The sequence below is a fragment of the Hemitrygon akajei genome, chromosome 12 (genome assembly GCF_048418815.1).
Source record: "Hemitrygon akajei chromosome 12, sHemAka1.3, whole genome shotgun sequence".
Classification (NCBI taxonomy): domain Eukaryota; kingdom Metazoa; phylum Chordata; class Chondrichthyes; order Myliobatiformes; family Dasyatidae; genus Hemitrygon; species Hemitrygon akajei.
In genome coordinates, this window is record NC_133135.1 from 50,241,107 (window position 1) to 50,265,616 (window position 24,510).

The following is a 24,510-nucleotide window of genomic DNA, read 5'->3' on the forward strand; positions in this document are numbered from 1 at the left end:
TGTCCCGGAGCCTGTTGGTCCTGGCTTTTATGCTGCGGTACCGTTTCCCAGATGGTAGCAGCTAGAACAGTTTGTGGTTGGGGTGACTTAGGTCCCCAATGATCCTTTGGGCACTTTTTACACACCTGTCTCTGTAAATGTCCTGAATAGTGGGAAGTTCACATCTACAGACATGCTGGGCTGTCCGCATCACTCTCTGCAGAGTCCTGCGTTTGAGGGAAGTACAATTCCTATACCAGGCAGTGATGCAGCCAGTCAGTATGCTCTCAATTATGCCCCTCTAGAGAGTTTTTAGCATTTGGGAGCCCATACCAAACTTCCTCAACTGTCTAAGGTGGAAGAGGCGCTGTTGTGCCTTTTTCACCACACAACCGGTATGTACAGACCACGTGAGATCCTCGGTGACATGTATGCCGAGGAACTTAAAGCTGTTCACCCTGTTAACCCCAGATCCAATGATGCCAATAGGGGTTAGCCTGTCTCCATTCCTCCTGTAGTCCACAAGCGGTTCTTTTGCTTTTGCAACGTTGAAGGAGAGATTGTTTTCTTGATACCACTATTTCTGGATGATGACTTCTCTGTAGGCTGCCTCATCATTATTTAAGATTAGGCCAATCAATGTAGTATTGTCAGCAAATTTAATTAGCAGACTGGAGCTGTGAGTGGCGACACAGTCATGGGTATACAGAGAGTAAAGGAGATGATGGAGCTGACTAATTTTACAATTTTCTGCAATTTGCTTTGATCTTGTACAGTAGCCCAGCCCTCATACCACATGCTGGTGCAGCCAGTCAGAATGCTCTCCATGGTACATTTGTAGAAGTTTTTGAGTGTTTTAGTTGACAAACCAAATGTTGTCACATTCCTAATGATATTTAGCCACTGTCTTGCCTCCTTTATAGCTGCATCGATATGTTGTGTCCAGGTTAGGTCCTCAGAGATATTGACACCCAGTAACTTCAAATTGCTCACTCTCTCCACTTCTGATTGGTTTGTGAAGTCTCCAGTCAGCTCTTTGGCCTTGCTGACATTGAGTGAAAGGTTGTTGCTGTGACTCCACTCAACTAACTGGTATATCTTGCTTCTGTATGGCCTTTCATCACCATCTGAAATTCTGCCAACAATGAGTGTATCATCAGCAAATTTATAGATGACATTTGAGCTATGCCTAGCCACACAATCATGGGTGTCGAGAGATGTCATGCTGAATCTTCTCAAACTTCTAAGCAAGTAGGGGTGCTGGCATGCTTTCTTCATAATTGCACTTACTTGCTGGGTTAATTGATAACACCAAGGAATTTAAAGTTGCAGACCCCTTCTTGCTGAGGACTGGCTCACAGACCTCCCGTTTACTCCTCTAGAAATTTGTTGAATTTCTCAGGAATGATACTGTCCAGCTAAATCAAAGTGATCATTAAGCTAATGAATTTGACATTCAAAGATCACTCTTCAGTTTAGGACTAATAGAATAAACATTGGCATTATGTTTTCTTTGTTTCAAGGTTATTCCATGCTCAGTTAACAGAAGTTTGTAATTCATTGATATGAACACTGGTATACTAATTATCTCATTAGCACTTAATTTAGGCAAGCACAAAGTATTTGCACCTTAGCACTGAATAACAGTGCAAAACATTCAGTATCATTTTCATTTTCTCAAATATTCATGGCTTTTAACCGTACCTACTTATTCCAGATCCATTAGGTTAAAATCTACTGGAGAAATGGAAAGGAAGCAATTCAGTCAATATATAAATATAGTGCACAGTCGTCCATCCTTACAAGGTTTTTATGTGCTGTGGTGAATCTACGAGTGCCTGTTTGCAATAAAACTCTACTGTTGAATTATTCATGTTGGTTCAGCATCTGGCTCAGCAGATGATTTTCGCGGTGCTTCCTCTGAACACGGGTGTCGGGGCCTGGAAAGACGTTTTGCTCCAATTTTCACAGTCCCTATTACTGAGGCTATATTCCCCACCCTCCTTTTGAACCCACCAAGGACTCAATTCCTGGCACTGGGTTCACTGGAGGTTTCATTCTGCGTCAATTCTTTAAAGTTTAGTTTTGTATGTCACGTGTACATAAAAAATACAGTGAAAAGCATCATTTGCTTCAAGTCAAGTCTGCGAGGATTACCCTGGGCGATGCCACCATGCTTCCGGCACCTAACCCTAACCCGTACATAATTGGAATGTGGGAGGAAACCAGAGCACTCCGAGAAAACCCATGCAGTCACAGGGAGAAAGCCCAAACTCCTTACACACAGTGGTGGAACGGAACCTCATTCCTACAGCCAGTGCTGCAAAGCTCTAAGAACATGAATTAAAAATGTGTTGGGGTATTAAAAGGGATACCAATCGACAGTGCCAAAGATGTCTCTTCTAAAGATGCTTTCTATGTAGATTAGATGCATGGCTAATGGTGGAGTCAGAATCTCATTCAGGTTTAATACTACTGGCATATATCATGAAATATGTTGTTTTGTGGCAGCAGTACATTACAATACATAATAAAAATCTATATATTACAATAAGAAACAGGCATAAAAATGCAAGTTAAATGAGTAGTGCAAACTGAGAGTAAAAAAAAGAGAAAATAATTCTGAGGTGTACATGGGTTCATTGTCCATTCAGAAATCCAGTGGCAATGGGGTTCCTAAAACATCGAGAGTGTGTCTTCAGGCTTCTGTATATCCTCCTTGATGGTAGCAAAGAGAAGAGGGCATATCCTGGGAGATGGGGGTTTATATGGCAGATGATAACTTTTTAAGGCATCAGCTTTTGAATATGTTCTTGATATGGGGTAGGCTAGTGCTGATATTGGAGCTGGATGAGATTACAACTTTCTGCAGCTTTTTCTGATCCTGTGCCTCTCGCTGCCAGAGCAGACAGAATGCAACCAGTTAGAATGCTCTCCATGGTACATCTTTTGAAATTTACTAGACTCTTTGGTGACAAACCAAGTTTCCTCAGACTCCAAATGAAATATTGTCATCTTTGTAATTGTATTAATGTGTTGAACCCAGGATAGATCTTCAGAGATGTTGACACCCAGGAACTTGAAACTGCTCACCCTTACCACTGCTGATCTCTCGATGAGGACTGGTGTGTGTTCCCTTGACTTCCCCTTCATGAAGTCCACAATCAGCTTCTTAGTCTTACTGATGTTGAGTGCAAGGTTATCACTGTGACACCTCTCATTCAGCTGATCCATCTCTTCCTTGTACACCTCCTAATCTCCATCTGAATTTCTGCTAGCAATAGTTCAAAGGCTCAAAAGTTCCATTACTATCAAAGTATACAACTCTGAAATTCTTCAATTCTCTGGGTAGCCATGAAAGCAAGAAAGAAAAGAATTACCAACTCCCAAATTCCAAATCCCAAATCCCACCTCCCCGCAAAAGAAATGAACAAAATCGGAACAGGCACATCGACCCCCAAATCCCTCCTCCTGCACATTGACCCACAAGTCCCTCTCCCCCACACAAAAAACAAATAAAATTGGAACAGGCACATTGATCTCCAAATCCCTTCTCCTACACACAAAAAAAGAGAAGATTGAGTAAAAGAACACAGAATATAAAAACTACAAGACTGAAAAATAGAATCTATATTCCAAAGTCCACATTCTAAATGCTGAAAAAACCTGGACAACACTCTTCGCAACGCAGGCTCTCCCCTCTCCGGTACAAAAGACAGGCAGTTGGCTCACCTTAGTTGTGTCATTGTCAAATTTATACAAGGTGTTTGAGCTGTGCCTGGCCACAAGATGTGGGTGTAGAGAGAGTAAGGCTTTGGGCTAAGCACACATCCTTGAGGTGCACCAATGTTGATTGTCATCGAAGAGGAATTGTTATTTCCAAAATGCACTGACTGTGGTCTCCTGATGAGAAAGTCAAGGATCCAGTTGCAGAGGGAGGTATAGAGGTCCAGATTTTGGAGTCTGTTGATTAGCACTGAAGGTATAATGGTGTGAAAACAGCTGTAATCAACAAGCAGTAGCCTGATGTAGGTATTGCTATTGTCCAGAAGTTCCAAGGCTGAATGGAGAGCCAGTGAGATTGCAATAGACAATAGACAGTAGGTGCAGGAGTAGGCCATTCGGCCCTTCTAGCCAGCACCGCCATTCACTGTGATCATGGCTGATCACACACAATCAGTACCCCGTTCCTGCCCTCTCCCCATATCCCTTGACCCCGCTATCTATAAGATTGCATCTGCTGTAGACCTATTGTAGCTATATGCAACTTGCAGTAGGTCCAGGGCCCTGCTTAGGCAAGAGTTGATTCCAGCCTTGAACAAACTCGCAAAGCACTTCATCACTGTAGATGTGAGTGCAACTGGGCGATCGTTGTTGAGGAAACCCATCCTGCTTTTCTTGGTCGCTGGTATGGTTATCGCCCTTTTGCAGCATTTGGAACCTCCAACTGCAGCAGTGAGAGATTAAAGATGTCCTTGAACACTCCCAATAGTTGTTTGGCACAGGTATTCAGTGCTCTACCAGGTACACCATCAGAGCCTGATACCTTGTGAGGATTCACCCTCATGAAAGATGTTCTGACTTCAGTAGGTCACCAGATCCTGCAGGGATTCATACAGATGTAGTTCTGTTCCCCCTTTCAAAGCATGTATAAAATGCATTGAGCTTATTCGGAAGTGAAGAATTACAACCATTCATGATGTTAGGTTTCGGTTTGTAGGAAATAATGGCCTGCAAAACTTGCCAAAATTGAAGTGCTTCTGATTCTGTCCCTAGCTTCAATTGGAATTTTTTTTTTTGTTTTTAAAATAGCCTTCCATAGGTCATGCCTGGACAACTTGTGTACTTCTGGATCGCCAGTCTTGATTCAAAGTGCATTTATTATCAGAGTATGCATACAGAATACAACTCTGAGATTCGTCCAAGAAACAAAGAAACACCATGGAACACATTCAAGAAAATATCAAACACCCAACACGCAAAAGAAGAACAAATTGCACAAATGGCAAAAAACAATCCACAGATGAATGCAACAGATCTCGCCTTCAGCAGACTATGAATCTGCTGTTTGATCCATGGCTTTTGATTTGGGTATGTCTGGTACATTCTCAAAGGCACACACTCATCCACACAGGTTTTGATTAAGTTGGTGACAACTGTGGCATATTAATTCAGACTCAAAAATGAATCCCTGAATATTGTACGGTCCACCAACTCAAAGCAGTACTGTAAGTGTCCCTCCGCATCTCTTGACCAATACCTCTTGTTCCTCACCACTCGTGCTGCGGCCTTTCATCTCTGCTTATACGGTGGAAGTAGAAGTCCAGCTAGGTGATTGGAGTGCAGGCTTGGGATGGCACTGTAAGTGTTCTTGAACCTGATATTACAGTGGTCAAGTGTGTTGGCTCCCCTGGTTCCATAGGTATATGTTCCAACAATTGATTTCAGCATTTTAAAAGGATAAATAGTTTTATCTGAGGACTAGCATAATGAAATTGGTTTTAATTCTCTTGCACTACATTAGACATGAAAAGATATGTTTAATTACAGACTGATGTTTCAGTTCATTAGATTACAACGTTGGAAAGAGAATCTAAGAACACAAGTCATAATATACAATTTATTTATGAGTCATCACGTCTTGAATTTTTAAATGCATTTTAGACAATTTTCTGAGTGAACAAAAAAATCATAACCTGTATATGAAGATGGATTTCTTAGATAATATAGCATATTAGCTTAGCTTAACAATGCTATATTGTAAATATTTTTATTATATTTTGCAATATACGAAACCAAAAAAGTTTAACATTATGCATTGTCTACTTGCTCTGATTTCTTATTTACAGTAAATGCTTCAAATGTGTGTTTGATATTACATCCTAGACCAGCATCTCAGCTTTGCCCTTCAGTTGCCTTCTGAAGTTGAGAAAGATCCCATAAAAGCAGATAATAGAACCAGTGACCTGAGCCAATCCTTAGAGTATTTCTTTATCTTGAGCGCACTGGAATTTTATCTCCATATTGAAATAGTTAAGAACTAGAACTGTCAGGTTGGCTAACAGCTTCTCCGTCCAGGATGTTAGATTTCTTAACACTCTTCTGCCACCCAGCACACATGTACACTCTAGCTGAATGTTCTAAGCTCCACCAGTGCCACCCCCATCAATCCCCAACTCACATCCTCACTGGTCTCTTTTTCATCTTTCATTGCTGCTGTTTCACATATTCATACTACTGTTTGTTTTATTATAATGTTGCCTATAATATTACATGCTAGTGTTTTACATAAACATACACCTTGCACTTTATGTCAACCTGTCAATCTTCAGGCCGAGCCTCTCAGGGACTTGTGACTGTACTGTATGTGCTGTGTATGATTATATTTACTGTGTCTTGCACCTTGGCTCCCGAGGAACGATGTTTCATTTAGCTGTATACGTGAGTATGGTTGAATGACAATCAACCTGAATTTGAACTTGAAAAATAAAATCATTCCGTGAAGTAGGGGGTTAATGCTCACCTCTAAATGTAGCCTCACACCTGGAAACTTAAACTAGAGTAAAAAAAGCAGCAATGCAAATCATAAGCAGCACACACAAAATGCCGGAGGAACTCAGCAGGCCAGAGAGCATCTACGGAAAAGAGTAAACACTCGATGTTTCGTGTCAAGACCCTTCATCAGGACTCCTTGCTTACTCATTTCCATAGATGCTGCCTGACCTGCTGAGTTCCTCCAGCATTTTCTGTGTGTTGCTGGGATTTCCAGCATCTGCAGATTTTCTCCAGCTTCTCAATGTAAAATAATGAGCATCATTCGAACAAAGCCCATTGCAATTTTCTAGAGTTGAGAAGCAACTATTTGACTGCCTGGAGTCATATTATAGTTATTCCAGAATATATGTACGGATGCTGTTAGTGTGCTGTGTGGTGTGTAACTGTGTGGTTCAGAAAAATATAGACAAGTTAAATAGCAGTGTACATTAAGTTGAAATTCAATTTCAAGTTTATTGTCATCTGACTCTACAAACTGTACAACCAAATGAAACAATGTTCCTCTGGCCCACAGTGCACCCACAACACACCTATCACCTACAGCACATAAAACAAAATTTCACCAGGAATATGTTCATAAAATATAATTTAAAATGAATGCAGCCCGCAGCACAGCTAAACAGAAAACAGCTGGCTGTCCCAGTGATGAAATCTCAGTGCTGGCAGGGAATTTATTAGTCACAGCCTGAAGGAAGAAGCTGTTACCCAGTCTGGCAGTCCTAGTGCTGATGCTTCTGTACCTCTTTCCTACAGGTGCAAGGGAAGGTGGGAGATGAAGGTGGATTGAATAGTTTGAACAGAAACCAGACGATGTAGTCACTTGAGTAAGATTTTTACACTGAGGTGCAGATTTTTTCCTTGCAGAGGCACTGCCTCTCTGGGTTGTGGAAGTTAAGTTGCTAGAGGTTTCTGAAAAGTGGGCAGATATATTTTTGAAAGAGTTAAGTGTTGTGAGGACCTTGGGGAGAGAGATAGAGAGTTTGATGCCTGTGGTAGCCATAGTCATTTGAATGGCAAGGTGGGTATGAAGGACCGGATAGTCTACTCCTGCTCTTATTTTCCATGTGTTTTTTTTTCTTGTGATTAATGAAAAAGAGCTGCTACTTCTAGGCAGTCATGAAACAATTTCCACACTCTTCAGCTGAGTTCCAAAACTGTCACTATTAAAAGAGACAGGAAAGGATGGTGCATGTAATGTCTGCGTGTCATTGGCAGTGCTAAATAACCCTGAAGCTTGGACAATAGGCTTAAGCAGAACTGATGACTGACAGCTGTTTGTCATCAATATAATCTGCTACCTAGAAAGTACAACATTATAGCTACTATTGCCCCGAGAGCGGCAAACTGTCCTGCTCATTATGTGCTAATCCATTTCCCCTAGAATCTAATGCACATTATATTTTGCATAATGATAACAAAAGATTACAGGAATGTGTAGGAGGTACATCTAGACTTTGAGGTATAGTTGAGACCTTATCATGCATTTACTTACCTTGAGTGCACTCTTTCGAAACAGCATTCCAGTCTCCACTTGTAAGGACTCTGATGAAAATATTAACACGAGGAAATCTGTGGATGCTGGAAATTCAAGCAACACACACAAACTGCTGGTGGAACACAGCAGGCCAGGCAGCATCTATAGGGAGAAGCATTGTCGATGTTTCGGGCCGAGACCCTTCGTCCTGACAAAGGGTCTTGGCCTGAAACATCGACATTGCTTCTCCCTATAGATGCTGCCTGGCCTGCTGTGTTCCACCAGCAGTTTGTGTGTGTTGCCTGATGAAAATATTGCCTACTTGCTGGAAATGAATGATTCCAAGGTGAGTAATTCAGTTCCAAATGAACAGTGATATTGTAACTGAATTGTGCAATCTAGCAGGCAACTATTTACACAGGGCTCTGTGAATCCAAATATTCTCACTGGAAGGTCAGATGTGATACCCTGTGTGTGTGTGTGTGTCCACAACCAACCAAAGCACAGGCTATTCGGCTGTGTTTGCACCCACATTAGTGATGGCAAAAGCACTTTATGCATTAGTGTTGACAACATTTGGTACATTGTCTTCAGGAATTGGACAATGTAAACTGCAATGCCTTGGCCTTTGTAACAATAATTAATTATACAGACTCCCTGCTGAGCACAGTGGAAACAATGGTTACTCTCTTTTTTTAGCCATCTCCCAGATATTAAACATGCGCTCAACCCCATTTTCCTACCTTCTCCCTGCAATCTTTGATGCCCTTACTAATCAAGAACCTGTCAACCTCTGCCTTGAGTATACCCAATGACTTGGCCTGCACAGCCGTCAGGACCAGATGGGAAATACTCCAGGTTACTAGTGGAAGTGAGGGAAGAGATTGCTGACATTGGCATGATCTTTGTGTCCTCTCTGGCCAAAGGAGCAGTACCAGAAGATTGGAGGATGGCAAATGTAATTCCTTTGTTCAAAGAAGGTAGTTGAAATAACCCTGGGCTAATGAGTCTTACATCAGTGGTGGGCTAATTACTGAGGAGGATTCTTGGAGACAGGATTTATGAGTATTTTGAGAAGCATAGTCAGTGATCAGTGATAGTCAGAATGGCTTTATAAGGTACAGGTCATGCCTCACAAGCCAGATTGACTTCTCAGAGGAAGTGACAGAAATCATTGGTGAAGGTAGAGCAGTGGATGTGGTGTACATGGATTTTAGTAAAGAAATTGAAAAGTTTCCCCATGGTTGGCTCATCAGAAAGTCAGGAGGCAGGGGATCTAGGGAAACATGGTTGTGTGGATTTGGAACTGGCTTGCTCACATAAGCTAGAGAGTGGTGGTAGATGGAATGCATTCTGCAAAGAGTTCAGTGACCAGTGGTGTGCCGCAGGAATCTGTTCTAGGACCCCTGCTCTTTGTGAATTTATAGATAACTTAGACAAGGAAGTGGAAGGTTGGATGATACACTTGGAGGATCAAACTTTAAGGTAGAGTACATTTTTAACGGCAGCATTTTTGGTTGTGTGGAGGAACAGAGAGAATTTTGTGGCCTATATCAAAATTGTCGTGCAAGTTGGTAGAATGGTTAAGAAGGAGTCTGGTGGGTTGGCATTCATTTGTTGGGAGGAGGGATTGAGTTCAAGAGCCACAGGGTAATGTGCAGCTCTACAGAACTCTGGTTGGACTACACTTGGAGTACTGTTCTAATTTTCTGTTGCTTCATTATATGAAGGATGAGGAAACCTTAGAGAAGGTGCACAGGAGATTTACCAGAATGCTTCCTGGATTGGAGAGCATGTCTTATGAGGATAGACTGATAGAGCTAGGGCTTTTCTCTTTAGAGCAAAGGAGGACAACTGGTGATTTGATAGAGATGGACAAGATGATAAGAGGCATAGATTGAGTGTACAGGACAGAAATGTCGAATGCGAGGGATATACTTTTCAGGTGACTGGAGGGAGGTCAAAGGTAAATTTGAGGGGAGAGATGTCAAAGGTAGATTTTTTACACAGAGAATGTTATATATAAGGAACTCACTGGTGGTGGTAGAAGCAGATACATTAGGGACATTTAAGGGACTCTTGGAAAGGCACAGGGTTGAAAGAAAAATGGAGGGTTATGGGGAAGAGTTAGATTGATCAGGGAATAGATTAAAAGGTTAGCACAACATCGTTAGCTAAAGGGCCTGTACTGTCCTATATTCTTACCAGTTATAAATGTCTACTAAAACCCTCATTTCAGTGTATTTTTTAAATTTGTTTACAGGATGTAGGCGTCAGTAGCTAAGTCAGCATTTATTGCCCATCCCTAGTTGCCCTTGAGAAGGTGGTGATGAGCTGCCTTCTTGAACCACTGCAGTCCCTGAGGTGTAGGTACACCCACAGTGCTGCCATGATTTTTGACCCAAAAACTATGAAGGGACGGCAATATGTTTCCAAGTAAGGACTGTGAGTGACTTGGAGGGGGATTTCCAAGTGGTGGTGTTCCCAGGTATCTGCTGTTCTTGTCCTTCTAGATGATAATGGTCATGGGTCTGGAAGGTGCTGCGTTAGGAGCTTTGGTGTGTTGTTGCAGTGCATCTTGTAGATAGTACACACTGCTGCAACTGTTTGTCAGTGGTGGAGGGACGATGCTTGTGGAAGGGGTACCGATCAAGTGGGCTGCCTTGTACTGGGTGGTGTCAAGCTTCTTGAGTGTTGGTGGAGTTGCACTCATCCAGGTGAGTGGAGAGTATTCCATTACACTCCTGACCTGAGTCCTGTAGATAGCGGGCAGGCTTTGGGGAGTCAGGAGGTGAGTTTCACACTGCAGGATTCCTAGCCTATGACCTGCTCTGGTAGCCACGGTGTTTATATGGCTAGACCAGTTCAATTTCCTATCAATAGTAAGCCCCAGGATGTTGATAGTAGGCGATTCAGTGATCGTGATGCCATTGAATATCAAGGGACATTCAGTGACATTACACTGTGTTAGCTTATATTTCAAAGACTAGTTTACATAACTAATCTCTTTTCTGGAGGGGTTTAACTGTCAGTAATCACTATTTTGAGTTGTGGTCCTCCTTCCCAACCAAAGAGGACATATTTCTGGCTAATAAATATGATTAAAGGTGATATTTTAAATCGAGTACATCTTATTTGAGGACTAAATTCTTACGGTGATTATTATTCTAGAAAGTGTTTCAAAAACCCAAATGCATATTTTAGAAACTAGAAAACAGTACTAGTGTGGTACAGAGGGCAAGTCATCTGCTGCAGCAGGAATTTCTGAGAGATCCATCTCAGGTCGAGGCTGAGGACTGGATACTATGCCTATATCAGTAATACCTACTGCCTTCTAATATCATTTTTAACCAATCCTCTGGTAATGATCTAATTTGCATGAAACATTTCATAACTGCATTGATCAGTTCATTTGGATGGAGCACTTTGATTAAGTTATCATCAACAACGTTGTTGTTCCTGATTACATTACAGTCTTAGTGGGTTCAACATGGACAGCGTTGTTTCTGCTGATGACGTCAAGAGAATGAGAAAAGATTACAGATTAGAAATGTGAACTATTTTAAGGATAATCATCTTGAACTATAGATAGTTTCTTCTGCCGTCCTAAAAAACCAAGGTAGCAAGTGTCCAGGACCTGGACTGTTAATATCCATCACATGTAATGCAAGTTGAAAATACTAGTTTTCATCCATCTCTGGTGCGCTCATGATTGTAATGCATTGTAGATACTGTATGTACTCAGGGTCATAATTATTGTTGATATCTGCATTGGCTTTATCACTTCCTACATGCAATAAAAACAGAAACTGCTGGAAACTGGCAGAATGTCAGGCTGCCACAGTGGGAGAAGGAACCGTTAATGTTTCAGGTCAAAAGTTTCGTTAAAACTGGAACTTGCTACATGTAGTTCAGGTGTGCTGCGTTTTCTGTTTTGCAAAATGGTTGATCATTTTTCTTTCTGCTATTCTCAGCTGAAGTGAAATGTTTTATCCTTTTGCATCGAATGACATTGCTTTTGCTAACTCAAGCAGCTTACACAGTTTAATCAACTGTTGAAACGATTTCTGCCAAACTAGTATTGATGTGCAGTTTTCAATGATCACTTGCTCAAGCTCAGGAATTTTACATTTTAGGTCCAGTTCAGAAGCTTTACACTTTAAGGCAAGCTGTTTCAGAGCTATGCAATATTGACAAATTCTTTCCATTGAATCTAGCCATGTGTGAAGGAACATGAGTTAAGTATTGTATGTAATGAGTTTTTGCTACAACAAGTGTATGGGACATTGGAAAAAATGTTGAATTTCCCCATGGGGATGAATAAAGTATCTATCTATCTATCTATCTATCTATCTATCTATCTATCTATCTATCTATCTAACTGCCTTGTGTATCAAATTCTGTTACAGCTAGTGCAGTTTTAGCCATTATTGCTGTTAGTTTATCGTTGTCACATGCTTTGTGATGCAGTGAAAATTTTAATTTTGAAAACCATCCATACAGATCATTTCAAAACATAGCACTTTGAGGTAGTGTCATGCAAAAGCAATAACAGAATGCAGAATATGGTATTATAGTTACAGAGAAAGTGCAGTGCAGGTAGACAATATAGCGCTAATGAAAATGCTTTTTAATATACCATAATTTTTCATCACTTTAACAGGACCCTTAACAGCATTAAAGTACAAAGGCATTTAAGGGCCCTAGTCCACAGCTCCCTGAAAATGGCTGCACAAGTGAATAGGGTGATTAAAAAAAAAGTCATTTGGCATGTTTTCCTTTATCAGTTGAGTCATTAAGTTTGAAAGTCAGGAGGTAATGTTCTTCTTTTGTTAAAGTCTGGTTAGGCCTCATCTGAAGTATTGCATTCATTTTTAGTTGCCCCTTTGTAGGAAGGAGGAGGAGGCTACGAAGAGAGTCCGGTAAAGGTCTATTTTTCTGGATTAGAGGACGTGTGCTATAAGGAGAAGCTGGACAAATTAGTATTGTTTTCTCTGGTGCGGCTGAGGCTGAACTTGATACAAATTTATGAAATTGTGAGAGGCACAGATAGCCCGATGTCTTAATCTCAGGTTTGAAATAATCTAATACCTGAGGGCATGCATTTAAGATGAGAGGGGTAAAGTTCAAATGAGAATTGTGCGGCAGATTCATTTTTACTCAGAGAGCAGTGGGTGCCTGGAAAGCACTAGCAGGTGCAGTGGTGGAAGCAGATACAACAAAGGCATTTAAGAGCCTCGTAGATATGCAGAGGATGGAAGGATTGGACCGCGTGCCGGCAGAATGGATTAGCTGTCATTAGTTTAATTAGTTCAATGCAACATCATGGGCCTAAAGTCTGTACCTGTGTTGTGCTATTCAATCTTAGAGTTACTCCAAATCCTGCCTGTGCTTCTGCAAACTGGAAAAGCCACTATTTCCCCCCAAAGGACAGAACTGAGGATAACTCAGAGTGGATGTTGAAAGGCATGAAGTTAGGCAAGTATCATAGTGCCCTTAAAGTCAGAGTTGAGATCAGAAGATGAGTCAGAGTAGGATTAAAAAGCAAACACAGATGGTTGCTTGATAATACAGGGAGTCCTGGGCTGAGTATTAAAATTGTACAGTTAATATAAAATGCGATAAGGAAACAGGATAAAGATAGATTGGCTGTTGCTATTTACAAGAAGAATCCAGAGGTCCTGTTGTCAGAGCAGCGTCACTGATTAAATGTCAAAATGGAGAAGCACAAGGTGAGGGTGTCTATGAATTCTGTTTAGTGTTTATCAGAGAAGATGATATGCCAAAAAAATGTGCCAAATGATTGCAAATGTTAAACCTTTGTTCAGAAAAGGGAAAGGGATAAACCTTGCAATCAATGAAGCTGATCCTTAATGTCAAATAAAAACAGAAAATTCTGCATATAATCTGCAGATCAGATTTTTTTTGTAGAAACGGAAATAGCAAATTTTCCAGGTCAGTAACCATCATTAGAACTCAGATCAGATTTTCAGTTTCTCCACTTTTTTTTTTAGTTTTCTGCTATCCTGAAGGTCAGTGGGTAGGAAATATTTAAAAAGTATGATGATAGAAAAAAATAGCAACCATCTGGACAAGTTTATAAGTATTGACCAATAAAGGAGAGCAGGAGTATTCTGTTGAGGTGGACATTAAGTATAATCATATTATCTGGAGAGTTTTGATGATGTAACAGAGAGTTGATGTGACAGGTAGAGTTGAGGATTTATTTTCTCATAAGATTCTCAATAACCCCTCACACATTAAGATGTGAACTGTGGTATGTGTTAGCTATCTGTAATGATCCAGATTTAAAAACTTTAGCACAAGTGTGATCTTCACTTTCATGGGTAGCAGGGGACAAGTATCAGTGAATGCTTGCATTGAAAATCTTAGCAACCAGCTGAATTTATGCTCAAATCTTTCTTTACATAGAACGTAGAACATAGAACAGTACAGCACAGTACAGGCCCTTCGGCCCACAATGTTGTGCTAACCCTCAAACCCTGCCTCCCATATAACCCCCTACCTTAAATTCCTCCATATACCTGTCTAGTAGTCTCTTAAACTTCATTAGTGTATCTGCCTCCACCACTGACTCAGGCAGTGCATTCCACGCACCAACCACTCTCTGAGTGAAAAACTTCCTTTAATATCCCCCTTGAACTTCCCTCCCCTTACCCTAAAGCCATGTCCTCTTGTACTGAGCAGTAGGTCCCTGGGGAAGAGACGCTGGCTGTCCACTCTGTCTATTCCTCTTAATATCTTGTACACGTCTATCATGTCTCCTCTCATCCTCCTTCTTTCCAAAGAGTAAAACCCTAGCTCCCTTAATCTCTGATCATAATCCATACTCTCTAAACCAGGCAGCATCCTGGTAAATCTCCTCTGTACCCTTTCTAATGCTTCCACATCCTTCCTATACTGAGGCGACCCGAACTGGACACAGTACTCCAAACGTGGCCTAACTAGAGTTTTATATACCTCCTGATGTTTCTAGAAACCCATTGAGCCTACTACCAAAACATCCATTTGAGTAAAAAGCAACAAAGTTTCATTGCTGACGAAGGGTCTCGGCCCAAAATGTCGACAGCGCTTCTCCCTATAGATGCTACCTGGCCTGCTGTGTTCCATCAGCATTTTGTGTATGAAGTTTCATTGCTGTTGTGAACATAATTACAATGCAACCATGCTGGTTATTAATAAACCCTTATAGAAATTACTAATGAACCCTACAAATTATGCAAGTTTTTCTGAGTGCTCATACCAGACTCCCTTTGTGTGACCCTTATTATGTGGTTTAGACAATATTGATTGTAGCATTATTAGAAGATTCATGAAGAGATGATTAACATCATTGTTGAGTACTGATTAGAGTTCAGTCGATGCCAGTAACTGGGACCCAGTGTCACAAGTAACATGAGATGCAGTAAAATATTGCAGGTGAAGAACAAAAAGCTTAGCTGCCTTTGTGATGACCAGAGTGCTGGACCAGGGAGCAAGTCCAATAGCCCATTACCATCATAAAGTATTCAGACCATTTTTAAAAATTTTCTGATATCCATGAATTTGGGATCTGGTATAGTATATGTAGCCTTTTGACTTTCTTCTTTGGACTTTACTTGCTTGTTCTCAGTCATGGGGATAACTTGTTGATGAACTATTTGAGCTGATGGACTAATGAAAGCAAAGTTCAAAGTAAATTTATTATTAAAGTACATGCATGTCACCATATACAACCCTGAGATTTTTTGGTGGGCATTCACAGTACATACAAAGAAACACAATAGAATCAATGAAACACTACACACAACAAGACGGTCAAACACGCAGTGACAGAGAGATAAAAAGAGCAAAGGAAGAACAGTCCTCTTTCCCTTTCCACAGATGTTGCATGACTTACTGAATATTTTCAGTATTTCCTGTTTTTATTTTTGATTTCCAGCATTTTTGGATTTTTGATTTTCGGAATAGTTCATACTCTAGGCTGCAGAGAAAGGACTGGAAGAGGATTGGGTGGATCAGACCCAAAGTCAGAATTGGTATCAGGGACAGAGTGGTTCTGGACGTAGGAGCCAAGGCATTGAGGGAACACATTTGTGATGTTCAAACAAGGGCAAGTTGGGAAATACATTTTTAGCCTGGTTCCATTGGTATCCAGCTGGGCAGTCTGTCAATGGGGACAGATGGAAGGTGGAAGTAAATAGCAAGTAAAAATTTTAGATGATCTACTTGACAAGATCAATGCTTTAGACCCTCTAGCTAAAGAAACAGTCACCTTTAGCTCATGCGCAGTCACACCTGACATCTCCAGTTAGTGGATGACATGTGAGTGACTTGCACTGTTTTATCCCAGTGATGTAAGAATTTGCATTATTCGGTTTCACTCTGCATGCCTAACAGACTTTGCGCCCGTAAGCAGCCTTCTGTCTCAGAGGGTAGTTTCTTGTAGTTTGCGGGTCAATTACTTATTGAACATTATCTCATGTGGTCAGAACATGACAGTCTCTACTGCATTTGCTGCAGATGAAGCCAGGGCTTGAGAAGGTGCAAACTTTACTGGTCACAAACGAGAAAATCTGCAGATGCTGGTCTCTATTTTCTCTGAGTCTTCGTTCGGTCAGATAAACTTTGTTACACCTTCCTCTCTGAGCCCTCCATTGGTCCTTCCCAAAGGCTCTTATATCAGAGTTGTCTCTGTCATTGACTTAACAACAAAAGCTTGCTAACAGAATTGGCATGCTCTAATATCCATAAGATACATAATTTGTATCTGAGGCAGTGAAGGTGGAGAATATTAAGCCTCCTTATAAATGCAAGAAAATCTGCAGATGCTGGAAATCCAAAGCAACACGCACACGCACACGCACACGCACACACTCTCTCACTCACACACACACACACACACACACACACACACACACACACACACACACACACACACACACACACACACACACACACACACACATCTGGAGGAACTCAGCAGGTCAGGCAGCATCTATGGAAAAGAGTGAACAGTCGATGTTTCGGGCCGAGACTCTTCTTCAGCACTTGTGTGCCTTTTGGTTATTTGTCATCTATAACTGTTGTAAGAGTTAGGTTGAACAAGTTAGGTCTTTATTCTTTGGAGCATAGAAGGTTGAGGGAGGACTTGACAGAGGTATTTAAAATTATGAGGGGGATAGATAGCGTTGACGTGGAAAGGCTTTTTCCATTGAGAGTAGGGGAGATTCAAACAAGAGGACATGAGTTGAGAGTTAGAGGGTAAAAGTTTAGGGGTAACATGAGGGGGAACTTCTTTACTCAGAGAGTGGTAGCTGTGTGGAACGAGCTTCCAGTAGAAGTGGTAGAGGCAGGTTCAATATTGTCATTTAAAGTAAAATTGGATAGGTATATGCTCAGGAAAGGAATGGAGGGTTATGGGCTGAGTGCAGGTCAGTGGGACTAGGTGAGAGTAAGCATTCAGCATGGACTAGAAGGGCCAAGATGGCCTGTTTCTGTGCTGTAATTGTTATATGGTTATATTGCAAAGGAGTGTATTAAGGATGAAGGAGTGCACTCACAGTCTGGTGTTTTCCACCAGTTTGCAGTTGGTCTACACTCTTGCTGAGCTTGGGGAGACAAGTTGCAGCTTTTGTAATGTGTGTGTTGATTTCAGCATCAAGTGACAGATTCCTGGGGATTGTGGAGCCTTGATCTGTGAAGCTGTCAACAACTTCCAGTAACACATTCTCAATACTAACTCTTGGTAGCATAGCAGCAACCTAAGCTGCTATTTGCCTTCCAGTGCAACATTTGTTTTCCTGATGCTGTTGGTCAATGCAAACACTGGAGAGTATGCCTATCACAGGTGATGCTGGCCTGGCATCTTTGATATGGGGCATCTCCACTGTGGTGACCTGGCACTCGGTTATGAAAGAGTGAATAGCTTTTCAAGTGTTCTGATGTACATCATGACAGCTGTGAGAAGAACATGCCTAACGTGTGTTAATATCAGAATGCAGATGTTTGACTTGCTGTGCACTTTGGAAAGCCTGGAATTTATCAGTTGTACCTAATGATTACTCATTTCTCATGAGAAGAGCAGATCTCAGTAGGCAGCCTCACCACGTAGACACTTCCCTTCAGCAGTCGGAGGGATATGTACCCAGCTCACCCAACCCAATGCTTCGGTGAGGTCAGTGAGGGGAAACGTATCAGATTTCCATTGTTCATGGCTTTTCATCTGCAATTGACAACTGAGAAGATCATATAGATCTCCTGTGAACTTCAGAAGGGAAGGGGGGAAGAAGAGACGAGCTACCATGATGGGGGATTCAATGGTTGGGTTTGTTAAGTGTGTCCAGGACGGGTTCCTGTCACAGTATGTTGATAGGCCGACTAGGGGGAATGCCAGACTAGATCTAGTATTAGGTAACAAACCGGGTCAGGTCACAGATCTCTCAGTGGGTGAGCATCTGGAGGACAGTGACCACCGCTCCCTGGCCTTCAGCATTATCATGGAAAAGGATAGAATCAGAGAGGACAGGAAAGTTTTTAATTGGGGAAGGGCAAATTGTGATGCTATAAGGCTAGAACTTGCAGGTGTGAATCGGGATGATGTTTTTGCAGGGAAATGTACCATGGTCATGTGGTCGATGTTTAGGGATATCTTGCAGGATGTTAGGGATAAATTTGTCCTGGTGAAGAAGATAAAGAATGGTAGGGTGACAAGTGAGTTGGAAAATCTAGTCAGGTGGAAGAAGGCAGCATACGTGAGGTTTAGGAAGCAAGGATCAGATGAGTCCATTGAGGAATATAGGGTAGCAAGAAAGGAGTTTAAGAAGGGGCTGAGGAGAGCAAGAAGGGGGCATGAGAAGGCCTTGGCGAGTAGGGTAAAGGAAAACCCCAAGGCATTCTTCAATTATGTGAAGAACAAAAGGTTGACAGGAGTGAAGTTAGGACCCATTAGAGATAAAGGTGGGAAGATGTGCCTGGAGGCTGTGGAAGTGAGCGAGTTCCTCAATGAATACTTCTCTTCGGTATTCACCAATGAGAGGGAACTTGATGATGGTGAGGACAATATGAGTGAGGTTGATGTTCTGGAGCATGTTGATGTTAAGGGAGAAGAGGTGTTGGAGTTGTCAAAATACACTAGGACGGATAAGTTGCCGGGGCCTGATGGAATACTCCCCAGGCTGCTCCACGAGGCAAGGGAAGAGATTGCTGAGCCTCTGGCTAGGATCTTCATGTCCTCGTTGTCCACAGGGATGGTACCAGAGGATTGGAGAGAGGCAAATGTTGTCCCCTTGTTCAAAAAAGGTAGTAAGGATAGTCCAGGTAATTATAGACCAGTGAGCCTTATGTCTATTGTGGGCAAGCTGTTGGAAAACATTCTTAGAGATAGAATCTATGGGCATTTAAAGAATCATAGTCTGATCAGGGACAGTCAGCATGGTTTTATGAAGGGCAGATCGTGTCTAACAAGCCTGATAGAGTTCTTTGAGGAGGTGACCAGGCATATGGATAAGGGTAGTGCAGTGCATGTGATCTACATAGATTTTAGTAAGGCATTTGACAAGGTACCACACAATAGGCTTATTCAGAAAGTCAGAAGGCATGGGATCCAGGGAAGTTTGGCCAGGTGGATTCAGAATTGGCTTGGCTGCAGAAAGTGGTGTCCCACAAGGATCAGTTCTGGGACCTCAACATTTCATGATTTTTATTAACGACCTGGATGTGGGGGTAGAAGGGTGGGTTGGCAAGTTTGCAGATGACACAAAAGTTGGTGTTGTTGTGGATAGTGTTGAGGATTGTCGAAGATTGCAGAGAGACATTGATAGGATGCAGAAGTGGGCTGAGAAGTGGCAGATGGAGTTCAACCTAGAGAAGTGGGAGGTGGTACACTTAGGAAGGACAAGGCAGAGTACAAAGTAAATGGCAGGATATTTGGAAGTGTGGGGAGCAGAGGGATCTGGGGGTACATGTCCACAGATCTCTGAAAGTTACCTCAGGTAGATAGGATAGTTAAGAAAGCTTATGGAGTGTTAGCTTTCATAAGTCAAGGGATAGAGTTTAAGAGTCGCGGGGTAATGATGCAGCTCTATAAAACTCTGATTAGGCCACACTTGGAGTACTGTGTCCAGTTCTGGTTGCCTCACTATAGGAAGGATGTGGAAGCATTGGAAAGGGTACAGAGGAGATTTACCAGGATGCTCTTTTCTTCAATGTTCTTTTCTTCCAGTTTCCTATATTTTCAGAGTCATAGAGTACCACAGTATGGGTACAGACCCTTCCACTCAACAAGTATGCTTACCACCCTCTGTGTGAAAAAGTTGCTTCTTCAGTCCCTTTTAAATCTTTCTCCTCTCATCCAAATCTATGCCCACTAGTTTTGGGCTCCCCAGCCCTGGGGAAATGACTGTTATTATCCACCTTATTTATACCTCTCATAATTTTAAACATCCCCCATTCCCCTATGTTCTAAGGAATCTAAGGCTAATCCCTCATTATAACTCAGGCTTTCTATGCCTGGCATCATCCTCATAAATCATTTCTGCACTCTTTCGTGTTTAACCACATCTTTCCTATAAGGGTGACCAACGTTTTACACAGTGCTCCATGTGCAACTTCACCCATGATTTATCAACTGCAACAATGCAATATTTTAATTGCTACCTATTCTCTACTTTGCAAAGGAATGATGGAGAAGATATCCACAATGGAATTATGGTGCTGATGGTTCTTATTTGGATAGATGGTATGGCAGATATTGGTGTGGAATTGGCCTTTTTGGTTCAAATGCGAACCTTTCAAAGGTTACATCTTGCCACTGGTACAACTTTAAAGAGATCTGGGTCATATTGTGTGTGATAGGCACTGAAGCTGGTCTTCTCGTGAACTACCTTTCAGTACCTTTCTTCATATACCCCCTAAACATTGCTATATTACCTTCATACAGCCTCAATTCTAATTCTTATCCATATGAGTATGCACTTCCATAAGTTCTTCAAATTCCTGCTGACGCCATCCTACAATCATTTTAACTATTTTCTTCCTAAATTGCTAGAGTGTCTATTTGAGCTATTAAAATAACTAGTGTTAATAATGGTAACCCATTGTTGTATATAAAAAAAAACTACCTGCTTCACCATTGTCTGCAGCCAGCACTTTGACTGGTTTGACTCCAGCCCAACTCATGGGGGGTGGACCATGTGGTTGACTCTTAAATAGACTCTGTTGTAAGCAACTCACTACCACTTCCTCAAGGGCAGTTAAGGATGATTAACGATAGCTCACATTTCTAGTGAGGCCCAGCTCCTGGAAATAGTAGTTTTAAAAATGGAATTTGATAAGTTGATCTTCAACATGTCCGAAATAGCAGTCTTTTAGGGTGTTATCAACTATCTGCAGATCATCCATGGTCCTAACTATCCAGCTTGAAATCAAAGAGCTGGCATCTTCCTTGTTTTCAATTGCTTGCCTGATGCAATGGATTTCCTCTGCTTTTAGAACAAAGATTCTAAACTCCAAGTACCCATTGAAGCAAGTGGACTGTGCCTGCATCTTCCTAGCCAGGAGCCAACCAGTTTAAGATGAAACCCAGTGTTCCCTCACATCATCAGAGTCTGCCTATATTTTCTGTTCTTGACATAACTCAGTGGGCGTTTCAAAGGGAACTTTTATTTCTGGTGTTATTTTAATGCTGGACAACACATCTGCATATGTAGTACTCATGACAAAGTGATATGGCAAATGAAATACAGATATGCTGTACTGTTCATGCATTAGTCATTTTTTAGTGAATGAGTACAGTATGTACTGCACAACCCCCACCCCCCACCTCCACGGCATTCTGGCAGGCACGAGCAATCAATCGCATGCTGAAGATTGAATATGAGTCCTCACAAGTCACTAGCAGATTCATTGCATGATACTATAAAAGAATGTCTTGCACACAGAGTCTCACAATTTCAACTAAACAGATTTGCACATTTTGCAAGTAATATCCTTTTCCTTTTCACCACATGGAATGATATTCACATTAAATAAATTATTTTAACTCTTTTAAAAATTATTTGAGCAGTTAGTTATAATTAAATTGAACAGATTTCAATCTTGTCACATATGACAACTGCAGAAAGCAAGCCAAGGCAAAATTATGGAGCCCCTGGGTATTTCAGTATCATGGCTTCCGCCTCTTGACCTCTACATTTGGTCTGAAGGCAAACAGCTGTACATCAGCCTGGATGCAGGAGAATACAGAAAGATGAGGCATCAGTTCACCTTTTGGATTTTGTACTTAAGATCTTTTGTTTCTAAAAGAATAGCTTTTTTATCACATGCACATTGAAACATAAACCGGTAGTAGGTGTAGTGACTTGACTTCAAGGCGAGTGGTCCTAGGTTCGAATCTGGCTGGCTCCTTGCACGCTTTCCACCCTTGCTGGCTGGAGCGATGAGCTAGTAACTTAGCCTCACAAGAAACAGACAAATGATAAAGAAACGGTAAGGTTGCCACTCACTGCACTATGAAGTGTGGAGAGGAACAACAACATCGAAACATACAGTGAAATGTGTTGTTTTTGCATCAATAACCGGCCCAGTCTAAACGCACCGGGGCAGCTTGCAAAGGTCACCATGTTTCTGACAGCAACATAGCATACTCACAATTTACTAACCCTAAGTGTTATGTCTTTAGAATGTGGAAGGAAGCTAGAGCCCCTGGAGAAAACCCATGTGGTCATGGGGAGAACGTACAAATTCCATACAGACAGATGCAGGAATTGAATCCTGATCCTATAGCTGGCACTGAAAGCATTACACTAACCGTGATGCTACTGTGTCACCATGTCAGGGTTTACTTGACATCCATGGTCTCTTCTAAGATGCACTCAAACTTTACCTGTGAGATATGCTTTGGAAACTGTGCAGTGTTTACTTAGTGTTTAGATCAATTTCCTTTGTGTAGTGCATTAAAACCCTGTGCTAAGCAAATAGATTTTTCATCTATCTTAGAGCTTCCATACCCATACAGATTTGCAAAATGACCATTGCTGCGGTGGTTTACAAAATTATAAAGGAACTGAAGAATGGATAAATTACCTAAACCATTCACGTATGTTATTCTCTTTGACCTATAAATATGGTATGCAGTGAATGAAGAATTCTTGAATGGTAATAATTTCCCTTCCTATGATGCTTTTTCTGTGTTTGTTTCAACTTGTTCACTTTGTATTGCAGCATGCTGTAAACCACATGAAAGTAGCATACATGCCTCCTCAAGTGGATATTGGACCTCATCCTCTATTAGTACAGTTTGTATTTTCTGTCAACGACCAACAGGGAGGTTCATTGACTGGACTTGTATTCAACATAACCATTATGCCTGTGGACAACCAATCACCTGAGGTATATAGGGCTCCAAATTATGTCTCTCATGTTTCCTATTTTGTTCTTCCACTATTTTAATTGAGACCTTTGCACATTAGTTTCATATTCATTCCATCCTAGAAACTTCATCCTGACACAATATCCTTTTTGAATACACCCTGCAAGGATCTTAAAGCACAATATCCAATTCATCACCCACTGTCTTCCTTAAATGTAGCAACTAGTTTCTCAACTTTTGCTATACAATAAGTCATTTTGATTTCTCTAAGTTTTTCTTCAAAGTTCACCAGAGTTTTACCTTAATCAAATTCTCAGAAATCTAATCATCTTATCTTATTCTTTAACAAGTCAATATTGTACTCTCGTCCTCATTCAATTGGACCCCACTCAGAATAAAAACCTAACTTTTCCTGTTCTGAATTTCCTCTCTAATCAAATCCTCCAAATTACCTTTGGACATTTGGTATGTGAAATGTAACATATATGTCATTATATCTGTTTAGCATCCAGTTGTGACCATACTAGAATATCTTTCAGATGTTTTATATATGTGTGTATGTATGTATGTATGTGGCAAGGTGAAGTATATATATGTCACATACCTTGTTTCTTTTTCTATCTTCCCTCTTTTGCGTTTGTTCAATAAGCTGCTCTCATGTTTTCTGAATTTGGACTTGGGCTCTTACATTTAAAAAAAACACAAAGGTACCTTTGTTGGTTATTTGATAGATTTTCACCAATGAAATAAAAGCAGAGGAAGGTTCAGTCTGCTTGATCACTGGAGACAATCTGATGGTGACGGACAATGATACAATTGATGAGGATCTCCGAATCCAATTACAGCAAAAACCACAGCACGGAGAGATCAGGTTGCATGGAAATATCATGTTAGTCGGTGACATGTTTACATTAGATGACCTCAAATCCTTTCAAGTCAGGTGAGCAACGTACCTATTTGTTGTCCTTGTAACATTAGATGTTGGTCTTTAACTGCTTCCAGAATGTTAAATACATTTCAAAATTAGGGCCAAGCCAAAATCTTTCAATGCAAATGTAAAGTACTGTGGATGCTGGAAACCTGAAATTTGCACAGGAAAAATCTGGAAATCCTCAGCAATCCAAACAGAGTC

At 41.2% G+C, this 24,510-nt stretch overlaps 1 protein-coding gene across 4 annotated transcripts in view; it reads left to right on the forward strand.

The window, feature by feature from the left end:
- frem1b (Fras1 related extracellular matrix 1b) overlaps positions 1–24,510 on the forward strand; it is a 214,248-nt gene that overhangs the window by 72,004 nt on the left and 117,734 nt on the right. For all 4 annotated transcript variants that reach the window (XM_073063069.1, XM_073063070.1, XM_073063071.1 and 1 more), the window contains 2 exons: positions 23,231–23,398; positions 24,110–24,318. In XM_073063069.1, coding sequence (XP_072919170.1) covers positions 23,231–23,398; positions 24,110–24,318 — 377 coding nt within the window. The remainder of the gene's footprint in view (positions 1–23,230; positions 23,399–24,109; positions 24,319–24,510) is intronic.